Source organism: Protomyctophum parallelum, assembly GCF_964188405.1.
Source record: "Protomyctophum parallelum genome assembly, chromosome: 6".
Classification (NCBI taxonomy): Eukaryota; Metazoa; Chordata; class Actinopteri; order Myctophiformes; family Myctophidae; genus Protomyctophum; species Protomyctophum parallelum.
In genome coordinates, this window is record NC_139701.1 from 10,942,062 (window position 1) to 10,959,990 (window position 17,929).

General features: G+C 41.5%; 1 protein-coding gene across 2 annotated transcripts in view; it reads right to left on the reverse strand.

Moving 5' to 3' along the window:
• Positions 1–8,783: 8,783 nt before the first annotated feature.
• The window catches only part of LOC310860587 (epidermal growth factor receptor substrate 15-like 1), a 64,908-nt gene continuing 55,762 nt past the window's right edge, over positions 8,784–17,929 (reverse strand). For both annotated transcript variants that reach the window (XM_083767588.1, XM_083767587.1), the window contains 2 exons: positions 16,378–16,394; positions 8,784–15,058 (listed from right to left, as the gene is read on the reverse strand). In XM_083767588.1, the coding sequence (XP_083623714.1) occupies positions 14,912–15,058; positions 16,378–16,394 (164 nt within the window). In that variant the 3' untranslated portion in view covers positions 8,784–14,911. The remainder of the gene's footprint in view (positions 15,059–16,377; positions 16,395–17,929) is intronic.

Here is a 17,929-nt window from a genome sequence, read left to right on the forward strand (position 1 = left end):
TGCCTAGTTTGTCCATCTGTACCTGCATAGATTGATTGGTCATGCCTGCCTGATGCCTGTCATCATGTGCTTGTTTCTAGAATGTGGCAGATTAGTTTGTCTACTCTTCACCCCAGAAACTTGCGTCTTTGTTTATGATTAAATATCAATGAGAAGCCTCTCTGAGAGTATCCTAAATGTTAGCCTCACAATGCCAAACATCTATTGCAAAGTTTTTGTAAAGAAAGGAAGTCAGCATGCAGTCCCTAGAGTAGCTAGCCTACTGTAGGCCTACAACAGTTGTATCCTGAGGACTTCAGCTTTACTGGGCAACTCTACAACAGCGTCTGCCCTTGATTATGGATTACTACGTGTTTGAAGACATCAAAGGTCAGAATTGAATTGTAATTTTTGCTGAATGGATTTTCATTGATTGTGCCCATGTTGTCTGCTGCTATGCTATGTGTGCCCATGTTGTCTGCTGCTATGCTATGTGTGCCCATGTTGTCTGCTGCTATGGTGCCCATGTTGTCTGCTGCTATGCTATGGGTGCCCATGTTGTCTGCTGCTATGCTATGGGTGCCCATGTTGTCTGCTGCTATGGGGTGCTGGTGCTATCTTGCTAATTTGTAATTTGGAAGTGAGTTGTAAGAAACTAGCTGTTGTTACACTCTCTGCAGTCTTCAATAGTCAACACTAATACTTCAATACTAGTAGGCTGTCTGGGAGAGTGTGCATGTTGTTGTTTTATGGTTGTTGAGGAATGAGGAGTGCTCCTATGTCCAGCTTTGAGGGTTTGTGTAAACACAAACATTGTGTTAACTTAACACAAACATTGAATGCCATTGACAATGGATGGCCAGCTTTTAATGTTTGTGTAAACACAAACATTGTGTAAACACAAACATTGAAGACGAAGGTGCGATTTTTAGTTTACATTTGTCTTGTAGCAGCCTGACATTACACCGGTCAATCTCTAAGACACCTGACTAAATATTTGTAGGAAATTGAAGGCAAACATGAGTATTAATTAATTAAAAATGAGGGGAATTAATTAATTAATTCAACATTTCTGTGTGCCCAGGCAAATTTTCCCAGGCCAAGGTAATAATTAATTCCTGCATACGCCACTGGTCAATGCGCCGCAAAACATTCATAAGGCATCCGTAATATACAGCAGGATCACATGCAGTGTGATTTATTTACGCACTCAGGCCGTCACTGTCGCCTAACTATCACTCATCAAAACTATATCGTATCACGGCATCAATTTCTTTATAGCAAAGGTGCTTAATGTCCTGTAAGCTGGCATCCATGTGTTGTTGTTGTTGTTGTGCAGGTGCTAATTGGAAACGCACTCCACTGCTAAAACTGAATGGCCATGGCTGGATAGTGGTTTCCATCTACAGTACACTCTGTGTATTCACGTTGCAGTGATAAACATGGACAATTGTACATTTCTACATTTCCTGGGGTTGAACGTTAGCCAATCTACAACCTCCCAGCTGCAACTCGTTGAGAGCTTAATTGTTGATGGAATATTTTCAGCAAAGGTGTATTTGGTGTAGAGGGAATTAGTAGAGATATAGCAGGGAGGTCTGAGGTACAACTAACTTCAAGTGGTTAAATTAAAATTGAATGAAGAGTTTACTGTGCACAGTAGGCTATGAGAACAGGACAGATGCATGGGCAGAGGTGGGACATCTAGAATTGTAGGACACATGCATGTTATATGCTGGTTACAGTGGACTTCAACTCACCTAGGTCAGATTCTCACCTAATACTTCGGTAGACTCGGATCCGTATGGGCGGGGAAATTGGGGTTCTTGCATATTTAATTGGCTGCGGTTTGCCTTCACACTGTCATTCGCAGCAATTGGAAACGCAGCAGGGGGGACCTTTATCAATGTGTTCCATTCATAAACTATAGCCTACACAGTGATATCTATGGTGATAAAATTACACTCATAACGTGCATGTGTCGTGCCGTCTGGGACCCCCCCCCCCCTCTCTCTCTCTCTACGCACGCAGCCGCCACACACTGTTCTTTTGGGCATGCAGCACCAGCGCTGCATGAACGCACTGATATAACTCCCCAGTCCCACACAGTGACAGCACTCCATGTTTACGGCACGCACAGACAGACAGACAGACAGAATATTATACACTGCAGTGTTTTTATGTGTTTTCTTAAGCAATTGATTAATGTACACGTCCTCATTTCGATCAGGGCTTCAGTCTCCTTATTCGACCACGTCTATCCACAGTAACGGGACATCTTTGCGCTGCGTAAAATATGCCTTCTCCGTCTCCAACTGTGTTCAGCTCCTCACCCGCCACATTATGTTTGCTTCATTTCCTTTATTTACTGCGGATTGCATTCACACCTGCACCGAATCGTAGTCAAGTGCGATTTGAAGCGAAGCGAAACCCACGTTTTTGGGCGGAGTAAAATGCGGTTATTTGCTGCGTATTAGGATTCGAATGAGCCTTCACACCTGCCAAACGAAGCGCACTTTCTGACAATGCGCAGCAGGATTCGTTTTAATCGCAGCAAAGCTCTCTGGTATGAATGTGACCTTAGTAACAACTGCCTCTTCGTACTGTTGAAGCGATCTTTTGTATGTTAGACTTCAGTTAAAATAACCGAGAGTTGAACATAGCATCTTGTTCATCAGATGCTTTGAGTGCTGTTCAAGAGTTGTAACACCCAGGAATTGAACACCGGTCCCCTGCACTGAAGGCCAACGTCTTAACCACTAAGCCAAAGCAACTGCCTATGGCTCAGGGGAGATATGAGACTTTTGAGGTTATCAGGCTGAGGCTGTGAGCCACTGCTTTACAATAGCCTTCAGTTAATACACCTCTACATGTTCAAATCCCTGTTCTCCTATAGCTTAATGCTGAAGTGTTTCAACTTTACTAACTGAAGGCTAACACACACAATTACCAGGAGACGTTGACTGTGTGTGTCTGACTGATGGTGCAATGGTCTAATCATCAGTCTGTGTGTACAGACACAAAATCACTTTCACCTAGAAACTCTATTCACACTTTTTATAATTTAGCTTATTGTGGGCACACATGCTGAAACGTTTTACTTTGAAATGTTTTGTAGTTATTTAACTTAAACGCCCAATGCATTCTCTATGGCAATAGCACAAACTTTGGCATGCTACTAGTCCTACATACTTACACCTAGAAACCCCATTCAAACCTATTCAGGTTCATCTTACAGTGGACATGTTTGCCTGGAAAGGAATATAGTGCTTTTAAATTTGAGAAATTCAGAATGGGGGTCAATGGCAGATTTTGGCAAGTAAAGATTTGAGTGGGGTTTGAACCCACAACATCCAGATCATGCAGCCAGTGTGCTAAGTCACAGATCTACTTGCTACCTGCTACCATGCAGTCTGCTGTTCCTTTTGAGTAACAACATTGATACAAAAATAAAATACAAAAAAATAAATAACAGGAGATTTGTCTATTGTTTCTTTTGCTGTTGTTTATCTTCGAATGTTTATAAACCACAATGGAAACAAGTCTCTGGCTCTTCTGTCATTATCTATTCGGCCTTTTGAGAATAGCATGCACAGTGGCTCACTGGGTACAGAGCCTGCCTGGGAAACTGGAGGCCGCAGGTTCAAGTCCTGGCTCTGACATAGTGTCCCAAAATCATGATAATATTACATACTATAATATGCCGTCTGAAACCCTGAACTATAGTATGTTGTTTTTTCATGTTTTTTTTTTTCAAATCCTCCAAAATCATGTAAGCCAAATATGATATGTATAACTTTGGCATGCTATACTAGTCCTACATACTTACACCTACAAACCCCATTCAAACCAATTTAGGTTCATCTTACGGTGGACATGTTTGCCTGAAAAGGAATCTTTTAAATGTTTCATAGTTTTAGAAATATAGTGCTTTCAAATTTGAGAAATGTATAATGGCAGATAGTGGCACGTCAAAAATCACTTTCACCTAGAAACTCCATTCACACTTTTTATAATTCAGCTTACTGTGGAGACACATGTTGGAACTTTTTACTGAAATGTTTTGTAGTTTCTGAGTTATTTAACTTAAACGCCCAATGCATTCTCTATCTATGGCAATAGCACAAACTTTGGCATGCTACTAGTCCTACATACTTACACCTAGAAACCCCATTCAAACCTATTTAGGTTCATCTTACGGTGGACATGTTTGCCTGAAAAGGAATCTTTGAAATGCCCACTTGTAAACATTGCAACCAAACAGCACGCCCGTGCTTTCAGCAGGCCTGAGTGAGGCTTACACAGTGCAGCTCCTCTCAGACAGTGACAATGTGCAATGAATTACACTCACTTATATTTCCAAGGATACAGCTGTGTAGTGTGAAATTAATGCTGTGCAAACAGAGCAGTCATTTCTGGATGTATTAGTTGAAACCCAAGCAATCCACTGCGTTAGGGAATGCTAACTGTCTCCGTATGGAATAACAGGAAATTCCTAGGTAGGTTTGTGTTTACCCTATGGTAATGGAGAGGAGGAAATGAAAAGGGCTATTGGCTTTTAACTGGGAATGTGGGTCAGGGAGAATTGGAGGATAAATGGAGGTTTCGCCTCACCGACAACTTAATATCTCTCTCTCTCTCTCTCTCTCTCTCGCACGCTTTTTTATCTCTCCCCCTTCCTCTACTCCTCCACTGTCCCGTCTTTCTATTGGGTTCTCTCTTTACGTCTTCCATTCTCTTACACAAACTCTCTCTGTTTACATTAAGATCAAGGCACTCTTCGGGGGGAGACGGTTGGGTTTACTTTGGGAAGATATTCCGATCATAATGCGAGTGCCTCACAGATGATCTTTTCTCCTCTCGTGTTTACATTTGCCATTTAGGCATCCCCCTATCAGGCACTTACATCATAATGTAGTAATAGACCATTTACCCTCCAGAGAGAATGAAGAAAACACTGCAGCCCCCAGCCAGCCTGCGTGGTGTCAATTTCAGCCATGTCAGGCCAATGTTCCCCCGCTACAGTGTGTTTTCAACGGGAAGCAATAGAGCCAACACCCCCTTTTTGCAGGAAAATTCCTGGAAATAATGGGATATTCCTGAGACTGAATACACACAGGCACACGTGCAGCCGTGATTACACATACTTGTGCTGTGCACACAGGTTGACGGTAACACCAGCCGCGTCTACAAATTGGGCCTGCCAATGGCTACTAACATTTGGGTCGTTTTTTGCTTTCAATTCAAATTGCTGTGTAATAAAGTGCTCCACGCTCTGAACAAGTTGGTGTTATGATGAAAAGCTCAATGCCGTAGGCCTACTACAATACTACATGGTCGATTGGCATGAATAACTCGATCAATCTGTATGAATTTGACCTATTTAAGCAGGACTCAGACGCAGTAGAATGTAGATAGTATTTGGAGGGGAAATCTAGTTTTATTCCTCCAGCCAGACATAATACAAGCTGGAGTTCCTCTCAGTCCCGGCATAGTAGTTCTGGAATGGTTCCAACGGATTGTGTGGCCCTGGTCTTTCCCTAGTGGGTCTGATCGAGGGTAGCTACTGGGACGCAAGTCGGGACTTGATCACCCCGGCTGGGTCACCTGAGTGAGGGGTGTGATGTTCGCGAGACCCAGAACCCAGATGACCTTGGGATACATCACTGAGGATACGTCCCAGTTGCATCCATGCGATGTATTTTCGTTCAGGGATAATCAGGCTACTAGCTAACTGAATAATAAATTATATAAAATATAATATAAAAATTGCTCCTCTGAGCATTATTGTTCAGAACTCGCCAATCTGATTGATCACTTGACTATAGATGTGTAGCGATTTGTGTTATTTATTTTGTAGGAATAAAATAAAATAAAAATAAAACATGGAAAAAAAAACTTGGCCTCCTGGTGGCATGGCGCTATAATAGGGCAATGTTTAAAGGGTGACGCTTGTTCCTCAACGTGTTGTGAATGTGCGTGCAAAGTTTCACCGCAATCGGACGCTGCGTTAATGATTGTACTGTACTGTACTGTACTGTACTGTACTGTACTGTACTGTACTGTACTGTACTGTACTGTACTGTACTGTACTGTACTGTACTGTACTGTACTGTACTCCTCCCTGGCCTGTGTGTGTGACTGTGACTGTGTGTGTGTGTGTGTTAGGCTGCACAACAGTGACACCTGGTGGTCAACAAACGCTATTTCCGTACTCGGACGGACGGACAGACAGACCCAGCCAGCCAGCCAGGGACACACAGTAGCACCACTCAAAAATAAGCTCTAAAGATATTTTAAAATAAGATAATAAAATAAATATTTTTGTGAACGGAAATGACAAACAGATGACACAGATTTCGGGAGGTGTAGATTCTATTCTCCGTATTCAGAGCGCAGCCATCTTGCCAGCAAGGTGATGCCTAGGTGACACTTCCCACAGAGAGCCCATTCATCCAAGTCCTCTCTAATTATATTAAACAACGTCAAAATCACCAACAAGCTTGAATTATCCTCTTTCAATCTGTAAAGTTTTTGTTTAATAAAAATCCACCGTAGACATTTTATGAGCTACTTCCTGTCAAGAAATTCCTTGCAGATGATTAGTATGGAAGCGCTCGTTATCAGTAAAGCAACCTCCTGCTGCCATTATTTGCACATTCAAAACAGGTGGTACGCATGGATGAATGGGCTGTCTATGGGAAGTGTCACCTTGATGGATGAATGGGCTGTCTATGGGAAGTGTCACCTTGATGGATGAATGGGCTGTCTATGGGAAGTGTCACCTTGATGGATGAATGGGCTGTCTATGGGAAGTGTCACCTTGATGGATGAATGGGCTGTCTATGGGAAGTGTCACCTTGATGGATGAATGGGCTGTCTATGGGAAGTGTCACCTTGATGGATGAATGGGCTGTCTATGGGAAGTGTCACCTTGATGGATGAATGGGCTGTCTATGGGAAGTGTCATCACCTTGATGGATGAATGGGCTGTCTATGGGAAGTGTCATCACCTTGATGGATGAATGGGCTGTCTATGGGAAGTGTCACCTTGATGGATGAATGGGCTGTCTATGGGAAGTGTCATCACCTTGATGGATGAATGGGCTGTCTATGGGAAGTGTCATCACCTTGATGGATGAATGGGCTGTCTATGGGAAGTGTCATCACCTTGATGGATGAATGGGCTGTCTATGGGAAGTGTCACCTTGATGGATGAATGGGCTGTCTATGGGAAGTGTCATCACCTTGATGGATGAATGGGCTGTCTATGGGAAGTGTCATCACCTTGATGGATGAATGGGCTGTCTATGGGAAGTGTCATCACCTTGATGGATGAATGGGCTGTCTATGGGAAGTGTCATCACCTTGATGGATGAATGGGCTGTCTATGGGAAGTGTCACCTTGATGGATGAATGGGCTGTCTATGGGAAGTGTCATCACCTTGATGGATGAATGGGCTGTCTATGGGAAGTGTCATCACCTTGATGGATGAATGGGCTGTCTATGGGAAGTGTCATCACCTTGATGGATGAATGGGCTGTCTATGGGAAGTGTCATCACCTTGATGGATGAATGGGCTGTCTATGGGAAGTGTCATCACCTTGATGGATGAATGGGCTGTCTATGGGAAGTGTCATCACCTTGATGGATGAATGGGCTGTCTATGGGAAGTGTCATCACCTTGATGGATGAATGGGCTGTCTATGGGAAGTGTCATCACCTTGATGGATGAATGGGCTGTCTATGGGAAGTGTCATCACCTTGATGGATGAATGGGCTGTCTATGGGAAGTGTCATCACCTTGATGGATGAATGGGCTGTCTATGGGAAGTGTCATCACCTTGATGGATGAATGGGCTGTCTATGGGAAGTGTCATCACCTTGATGGATGAATGGGCTGTCTATGGGAAGTGTCATCACCTTGATGGCAAGATGGCTGCGGTCTGAATATGGAGAATAGCATTGGGAGATTGTGGAATAGTTGTCTGGCTACTCAAGACTAGAGTTGACCTTACACTTGTGTACCTTTATTTTGTAGTATCGTTCTGTGCCTTCCTGTCTGCCCCTGTAGTTCTGTACCTGCCCAGAGTACCCATAGACATATAAACAGTACCCTTTTGTACCTGTGTTGTCTAACCTTGTGATTTGTCAGTGTTTCCACCTGTGTCTTCCTAGTTCCCCAGCCTATCCCAGTGTTGATTGTCAGTTGTGTTCACCTGTGTCCCGTTATCCTTGTGTCTATATTTACTGTTTTGTTTTTTGTTTTTTTTTCCACTTCCTTTGTCAGATTGTTATAGTAACTTGTCACCAGTGTTCTGTTCCTTTTTGAGTTTTGTTAATAAACTCTGTTGCATTTGGGTCCTGAACCTCTGGCCTCCTCACACATGACATCCGCAGCCTCTCACAAACCATCTCAGGTTCAAGTGAATGTATAAGGTTGTTGCTGTAAGAGTTATGGTAAATGGTGCATTTATATAGCGCCTTTATCCAAGGCGCTTTACATAGATGTGCATTACATTCACCCATTCACACCCATTCATTCACCGATGGCAGCGGAAACCATGCAAGGCACCAACCAGCACATCGGGAGCAATTAGGGGTTCAGTGTCTTGCTCAAGGACACTTCGACACTAAATCCGGCCACTCTACCCCTGAGCCACCGCCCGTTATATGTTGCCATGTACTGTACTAACATGGCAAAATAGATAGAAATTCTGATTGTGACTTGAAACAAATCAATTCAAACAAATCAAGCCCTCTTCTCATTTAACTGAAATGTTTATTCTAGTAAACAGCACAGACCATGTAGAGAGAGAGGATCACTATTCAAAATAAACCAGAGCGTCTGTTTTTTTTTTCTTTCTTCCATCTACCGATTACACTTCAGTGTAATCATAGTAAATCCTCCAAATAGCGTTTTAAATCAAGTTAAGACTTATTTTTCTTCTCTTTGACTTTGTTATAGGACAAAATGTAACATACATGATACTATACAGATTTTATACACATTGTATGCATCTTATTAAAGACAGCTTGGATTATTCACCTACTGTATGTGGGAAGGGAGGGCGCAGTCTAAGGCAGACCAAACATGGAAACAGGAATGCATCAAGCTTTTGAGATTAAAAAAAAAACTCTTTCAAGTAAAAACAGAACTTAAAAATGACAATTATAAAACATGTCCTCAACTATCTGTATTGGTTGCTTACTAAGCATCTGCGTGTATACCAAGCAACAGGGGAACAAGCTAGGTCAAGGGCTTCATTCCAGAAGTAAATATATCCACCGTTTGAAGAATAGAAACCTCAGACGAGCTGACATGACTCGCTTTGTGAAACATTGAACAGAACAGTTAACATTTCAAACAGTTTAAATAATGAACAAATAAAGCATAAAAGTATAGTGTGTGCTGGAGTGAAACACTTAAAAATACAGTTTCTGTACCAGGACAGTGGCGGCGGACGTACTTAAATAATCATTAAAAATAAAATAAAAATCAGACTTGGATTCACAGGTATCAGGATACAATAAACAATAAAACATAAAAATCTATTGCACAATGGTAGTATCAAAGACTAATACAGCATGAACGGTACAAGTATGTAACAGACAACCCTAGGCAGTACATGGTAAAGGAAGTGGAGCTGAGGTACTAAAGAAACAGAACCGAACTGAAGAACAGATTATGCCTCATAAATATGGAATAATAATACCATTTAAACTGAATGTCTTGCCATGTCTCTTTCATTTCTTCACATTGACACATTGTCATAACCCCGCTGTCCAGGAGAATGTGTGCAAAACAGCTTAACAAGAAGACTAAGCGAAACACACTGAGAACTGGAGAGGGCCAGAGACAGACTCTCGTCCCACTAGAGCCACAGGTATTACTGACTCCTCAGTCCTGCTAAAGACACATCTGTTCTACATGATCAATTTCTGTTCCTATCTGAACGTTTCACAATGTTTATGCTTTCTGAGCACAGCCAAGACATCTGGCTGTGATTAGAACACCACAGGCAGACTGCATGGGCCTACATCGAAAAGGATACTTGGACATTTTAAAACTTTAGTCTGACATTTTTCTTCGCAAAGCATCCGTCACATTGTTGTGTGTGTGTGTGTGTGTGTGTGTGTGTGTTTGTGTGTGTGTGTGTGTGTGTGGGGGGGGCTTCTTAAAAAGCACTTAAGTCAACCTGAAAACTGCTGGCTAATGCGGTTAGCATTCTAAATTGAAAAATGCTGACAGCATTAACAAATCAAACAAACAAACTCAATGTTCAGTCACTCTCCGGATCTAATATCACGGAGAGAGAGAATGCTTTTTATAGTTACAAATCAGTACTTAAGCAACAAAATGGAGATCAATGCAGTACCAATTTCAATGAAAAATGCACATGCTGATTTAGAACTTTCTGGGTAGCAAAGGGACAAAATGATGTGCCCCCCCCCCCCCCCCCCCCGACACAACTGTGACAGTCACAAGTGCATACTGAAGAAAATCAGACTATACTATTCAAAATGTCCAACATATCACTTGAAGGTTCAAAGCTAGACAGATCTAGAGGCCTGCACGTTATGAAAGCTATGTACAGTACAGCTGAGACAAAGGATAATTGGGCTGTGCACCAGGATACATCTCTCATACATTAATACATCTTCATAATGGCTATATTTTATGATATGTAAACAAGAACAAAAGGAAGAGGCAGTTTGCATTTCTAGCTGGCAGCATTAGTCACTAAACATCAAATCTAACCAAGTATCTCTGCCCGGTTAAGAGTGAATGCATACTACAACGATTGGACTTTTTCCCCTCAAAGGAAAGCAATTAAATACAAATTAATGTGTGGAAGTCACAGTTTTTATGATAGATATTATAAGATGCAGAATTGTGCACCATCTCATAATTTGTGACAATTAAGGACAGTGGACTCGGGAGCTACATTTGTTCAGGACACACATTACGTGTGAGCCCTAGTCTGGCATTTCAGTCTCCTCTGCAAAGGCTACCATGAACGCAACCCCAAAGGAAAGTAAATGTCATACCATGACATTTACACTTTTAGCCCGTTACTTTTATCACATGGAACCGGTAAAACTGCTTGTCCTTTAGTTCGCTATAGAAACGGATTGTTAGCATTTAACTGAAACCAAAAGATACGGCAGACCTTATAGGCTATAACCTTGTAGCTAGTACTATCAATGAGGAATGGCAACAATGCCTGCATATCCTTTTGTTTATTATTATTCTTAAATTAAGTTCCAGTTTCTTTACATTGCGTAAAAGGTGCCCAGTGATTAAAAAAAAAGCAACAAATAAAAAAATGTAAACGGTGCGACTAACTTTAGATAATGGAAGTAATGTTTACGTAACATTTAAGTAAGCTTCAGTCAGTAAACGCTGACTGAAGCTTGCGACTCTGGTCATGGAGAAATACACAAAGATTATATAGCGTCACATATATATATAAAACAGAACACGACCCTACAACAGAGGAGGGCCTTTAAATAAAATACTGATTCGTCTCAAAGTTATAGTCTCCGGCGTTGCGTTCCGAATTCATTACATGACACAAACGTTTCACAGGATAAGTTCACTGGGGAGCAGAAACCCTTGGGTAGCAGTTCAAGTAAAGGAACAATTCACATAAATATAAAACAAAAGTGGTTTAACCTGTTATGTTGTTGTAACAACAAAGTCTGACATACCGTGCAACCGACAAACAAAAGAAATGGCATACGTACATTTCCAGTTATAGAGTAATAATAACAGTGACAGTGTGTGGTAGAACCTGAATTATTCAGCAGGCCACATCATTTCAAATCGTCCCTAATTAAGCCCTCTCTCTGCAGCTTGTGCTTGCTGGTCTGACTGTGGAGAACCCAAATGTCTAGTTTCAACTACAAATTAGACAGGAAACAGAAAGCTGATATTTTTCTGAGATTCTTAAAAAGAAACGAAACTAAAAAGAAAGTCAGAAACAATGAAATAACACCTGTCAAGACTTGAAATAAGCCTCTTGTAAAAAAAAAAAAGAAGAATCATTGCGCTTCAAAATGAAACGGTAAAATGTGAAAAAACAAACAAAAAACAACTCCCTCATCTTGACTTTCAGCTACGGATGCACCAATATTAAAATTCTTGGCCCAATACCGATGTTTAAAATAACAATTTAGCCCGATAGCCGTTACGGTTACTGAATACCGATATATGTTGATTTTGTATTTCGTTTTTATTTCCCCCTTTTGTGCCAGGAAAACAAATACAAGTAAATAAATGTTGGGAATCTACAGCTCGGTATAGGATGCAGATGACCAACACGAGCAACAGATAAATATCGGCTATACTATCGGCTATACTATACTGCCATCGGTTAGTGTCAGTTTTGTTTTGCAGATACCGATATTGACCGATAATAACAGCAAATATCGGCCGATACCAGCGCTATGTGGGCCGATACATACACCGGTGCAATCCCTACTTTCAGGTGTATTGTGTACAGTCTATAGTTGGTGTTGTGTGGTGTGTGTATGTCACAGCATTATGATCAATGTACAGCTGTCAAGAGAAGAGGCATAGTTAGCTCCTTTTACCTACAGTATGTACAGTAGAGCCCAGTGAAAGAGAGAAACGCACTGTACTAACACCGACACCACACACCTATAACCTCTCTAGTCTACGCAGTATACCGTCTCTCAAACTCACCGGGGGCCAAAGAAAATATATCTGTACAATTTCTCGATATATCAGTTGAAATTATACACTGACGTAATAATTTTAGGCTTGTTATTTACTTATTTTCATTTGCCAGACCACTTTGTCACATTGCGTGTTTTTTAGCACTCTTGTTAGCGTTCTCTGCATTTACGGCATAACCCGACCCGGGTCGCCTTGACATGGAAGCAGTGATGGAAAAAAGTATTCAAGTTGGTTTACTCCAGTAAAAGTATCAACACCGCAACATAGAAATACTCTGTTACAAGTAAATGGCCGGAAGTCAAAATGTACTTGTAAAAGTACAAAAGTATTGGCATGGAAATGTACTTGAAGTACCAACAGTAAAAGTACTCATTATACAGAATTTCCTATTAAACGTTTTCAAATGTAAATAAACATCTTTTGAAAATAGCAGATCTACAAGCTCGCAATGTGTCGCGTATGTAGCGTATATGGATCCGAGACGTAGTGGCCGTAAAAGTATTGGGGAAATTGGAAATACTAAAGTAAACTACATGTACCTCAAAATTGCACTTGTAAATGTACTTGGTTACTTAATTCCCACCACTGCCTGGAAGCTAATGTAGCATTATTAGCTTCAATCAGGAACGCTAACCAGCCGTTTTTCTTTTGGCTTTTCCCCCGCACAGTGTGACATGTGCCAAGACAAAACAAATGTCAGTACAACATTTCACATTCTCACACACACACCAGGATGAGCCACGTTGGGAGAGGAGCCGTCACTCACGACACTGACTGTCTGAAAGCAGAACTGACATTTAAAAAATAAAATAAACGCTCTTAAATATCACTGTAGATTCTTTGTTAAAGACTTGAGAATTGATCTCAGTCTTTACAAGCGGCCAACAGAAGTTGTGGGCTCCCAATCATGGCTCTATACACTCATAAAACCTGATAAAATCACACCACATTCTGATTCATATTATAAGCATAACAACTCAACTATAGAGGGTATGCGCGTGACATCATCATCAAACCCGGAAGTTATGTAGGACTGAGTGGCAAAAACCTATTTTCTGGCCTTGACAGCCCACGCATCCAAACAGAAAAGTCCTATCTGATTGCATTGAACAATGTGAAACTCACTTTGCCTGTTGCTTTGCCACTCACTTTAAGCATGCGCATAGCCTCTATACTGAATATACACAGATATGAACTCAACATCACAAACTCAATGGTACGTCCATATATCTCTCCAATTCAATACTGTGTGGGGGGGGGGGGGGGGGGAGAAAATCCCTTCTTAAAAGTATAACTTGGCATTTAGGATTGCAGCGTGATCATTTTCGTCATCAGGCTCACATTTCACTGAGGGGGAAATATTTCTATATTGGCACCTTGCAAAGAGGTATGCTGAAACTCGCACGCACGCACGCACGCACGGACGGACGCACGCAGTGGTACAGTTAAGTGTCATAATAGTAGAAATGTTTCTCCCCACAGTGTGACTAAAGCTTGAAGAGAAAGAAAACATCACACCGAGCACCAAAAAATGTGAAAGCACTGCTTAGACATGAGTCAGCTATAGTCTGTCGTCCGGCCAGTCCAGTGAGTGGAGGCATATACTCCGACATAAGACGGCCCGTCATTTGGGTCACATACTGTATGCCCTCCCTCTCTTGTAGTGCATGTACGCAGTGCATGGATCCAGCAGCTCTCTCTCTCTAGACTCACCTTTCCTCTCCTTTAACCTCTCCTTATTCGTACATTCTGTCCATTCATGTCAACAGGAGAGTATCATATGGGTGATTGTTTTGTTTGTTTCAAACCTCAAGCTCTGGATTCAGTTCCATGAGGCCCATAGTGGGGAGACAGTTCTATTTTAATTTTAGTTTTTTTTTGCTCAGCCCACCTCAGTTTAGTATTATTATTATTATAATTATATATATTTTTTTCTTCCCATTGTTCATTAAGTGATTCAGTGTGGGGAATGTATGTAGAGGAGGCGTGTGTGTGTGTGTGTGTGTCTGCGTGTGAGGCTGTGTACAGTATCAGTCTATGCATCCGAATAATGAGACTAGTATAGAATGTAGTCTAAGAATGTATTGTGTGTGCGTGCGTGCGTGTGTGTGTGTGTGTGTGTGTGTGTGTACGTGCGTGCGTGCGTGTGTGTGTGTTCGTGCTGTGCTGTGTGTCTCTATAGTACTGTGTGTATGGCGGACAGACAGACAGGCTCAGGTCAGAGGTCACGCGTTGGACATCTCGGCCTTGCTGAGAGCGATGGCCAGCTCCAGGTCCTCCTGCTCCTGCTGCCGGAGTCTCTTCAGACGCTCGCGCTCCGCTCGCTCACTCTCCCTCTTCGCCCACTCCAGCTGCTGCGCCTCGTTCCCAAACTGAGAGAGAGAGAGAGAGAGAGGTTAATTTTGTTGACTAAGACTTCAGGCCAGTGTTGTTTTCGTCGACTAAAACTAAAGACGAAAAAATCTTCGTCGACTAGCTTTTTTCACTGACGAAAACAAAATGGAAACTACATGAAAACTAAAGGCTCATTCATCTGGATTTTCGGTGGTGGGGTGACCACCGCTCCGGTGGTGAGGTGACCATCGGAGCTGAAATAACGTGGAGCGGTGGTGAGTAAAAACAGAGAGAAGGGATGGGGAGAGCGGTGGTTTGCTCTTCACCGCGGCTCAGTGATGTCGTTCGGTGCATGGTCACCTCACCACTGAAAATCCTAACTATGAATAACGCTTAAGCTACGATGACTAAAACTATAAGACTAAATATACTGACGATTTCGTCAACAAATAAAAACTATAGACTAGAATGTTAGGAAGGGACTAGTGGAGAAGAGATCCAGTATAAGTCATTTTACAATTGGTTGCATGCTGAAAATAGCAGATCTACAAGCTCACACTCTCTTGTGGGCTTGTAGATCGGCTATTTTGTGTAAAAGTGTAAAAACAGTGTAAGAACAGTCATTACGACAGTATCTAGGCCCACCTCAATACATTTTAGTCGACTAAATCAACTGTAGATTTAGTCGACTAAAATCCTATGATATTTAGTCGACACATTCCAGGTGACTAAAATGTGACTAAGACTAAATGAAAACTATTCAAGAGACTATGACTAAAACTAAAATCAAAATTTGCTGCCAAAAACATCAGGCCTATTCATAGTCCAAAAATCTACAAGGTGACGTCACACCGTGCGCGGTGGTCACCACCCACTCACACAACACATCTCTCGGTTTTTACTAACAACCGTTTCAGTGGTCACCTCTTCACCAAAAACTGTTTTTGTTTTTGTTAATAATATTTGTACATTTAAAAACTGTACCTGATCTGAGGCCTACAAAAACGGGAGATTTTTTTCTTATCAACTAGTCAACTAGTACCAACGAGGTCAACTAGTGCATTTACTAGTCGACTAGTTGAATAGTCGACTAGTTGCTTAAAGCCCTCATCTGCCATGTGCATTTTCTGATTACCAGGCAACCAGAAATGTATTCTTTATATTATTCATTAAGTTCCAATGTTCAATGCCACAAACACAATTAAATCGTTAATCGCAATTATTTGTGGGAAAATGTAATCGTCAATTTAAATCTGTAATCGTGACAGCCCTATTTGTGTTGAGACTTGTGATAAGTGGTCTAGTGCAAAAAATAACAGAGAATCTTTCTTTTTAAACTTTGTTCAAAAAGTCTTACCTTGACTTTGTCAGGTCCTGGGAGAGAAGGGGATTGCATAAACAACAGCATTATAAACAAGAAATTCCATCATATCACTGCATTAAAGATAGTGAAATTAAGAGGATGTCCTATTATTTATAGTAGCGGTTTTCAATCCTTTTGGGACATCAAGGTCCATTAATTAATTAGTGTATGTATTGTGAGCTATTTGCGTTTATGAATGTATTTATATAGGAATACAGGTGGACCTTGAGACTCTGACCTGTCCATCTGTGTGCCTTCTTCTTGGGCACAAAAGGGTTGAAAACCACCTCTGTAGACGGACTCAGAACAGACTTAACTCAGAGCCCTTTTCCACCGGTTGGTTCCCAATAGGAACCGGATCAGTTCTTAGTCCATGAGCCAGAGCAACCAAAATTGGAACGTTCATTATGAATTGAGTGGGCTAAACAATACCTAATTACCTATATTAAATTGTTTATATGGATCAATATATGTAAATGAATATATGATAACCCTTCCACAGTAGTAGCTTTCTCATATTTTAATTTTTTTGCATATTTTCCTATATAATGCCTAATTTGCATATTATTATTTTCTTTAATTTGTAATACAATAAATCATTGTCTTCGTGTACGTAATCAACTGGGGAAGTTTCATGGTGATAACAATTTAATATAGGTATGGTTTTGCACAATTAACGTTCCCATTTTGGAGCTCTGGCTCATGGACTAAGAACCAAAAAGAACTGAACCGGTTCCCATTGGGAACCAAAGGGGCCTCAGTAGTAGGGGTGCACGATTATGAAATTATGATATCCGATCTCCGATTATTTGCAGGGTCATATCTCAGAGTCAGCCACTAGGGCCTTCTTCTCTGTGAATAAACTTAAATTTCCTCCGACCACCTAATGAAAATGAGAAACTGTATATTTGATCTTTTAAAGTATCAAACTTATGTCTATTATCTTTCATTACTATTTTTACTTGATTGTATCTAAAAACCACAAAAAGGGCTAACACCCTTTCCTGCCCCAGAGAAAGACCACTTCTGCAGCCTGCATTACATCTCTCTGCACACTCTCTCACCACCTACTGAAAAAAACACTTCAAAGGCTTTGCTAAACGGGCATGCGATGATGAAGCACAGTGTACGCATAAGAGTATGGTGCAATAACAGGCCAGCTCTGCCCATATACTAGTGGTAGAATCAGGGACGTGCAAAGAGTGTTAGAGAGGCAGGGGCTTAAATCCCGCAAGAGGGCACTTTTGGGCAAAAATAGCGAAAATAGCAGATCTACAAGCTCACAACGCGTCGCGCTGCGACACGTTGAGAGCTTTTAGCTAGTGGAGATGCGGTGCACGACATGGATTTCTAAACAAATGAGTTCCAACGCAAAATGCTGCGTTCAAGTTCAGGAGACTTGGGGGGGGGGGGGTGGGACGACGGGCGACGACGACAAGATAATATCTTGTACGGACGAGATAAAATATATTTTGAATGCATGGCCATTCAGGGGCTCCGTAGGTTACAACACTTTTTTTGTTGTTTTTCTTCTTTGTAATTATTT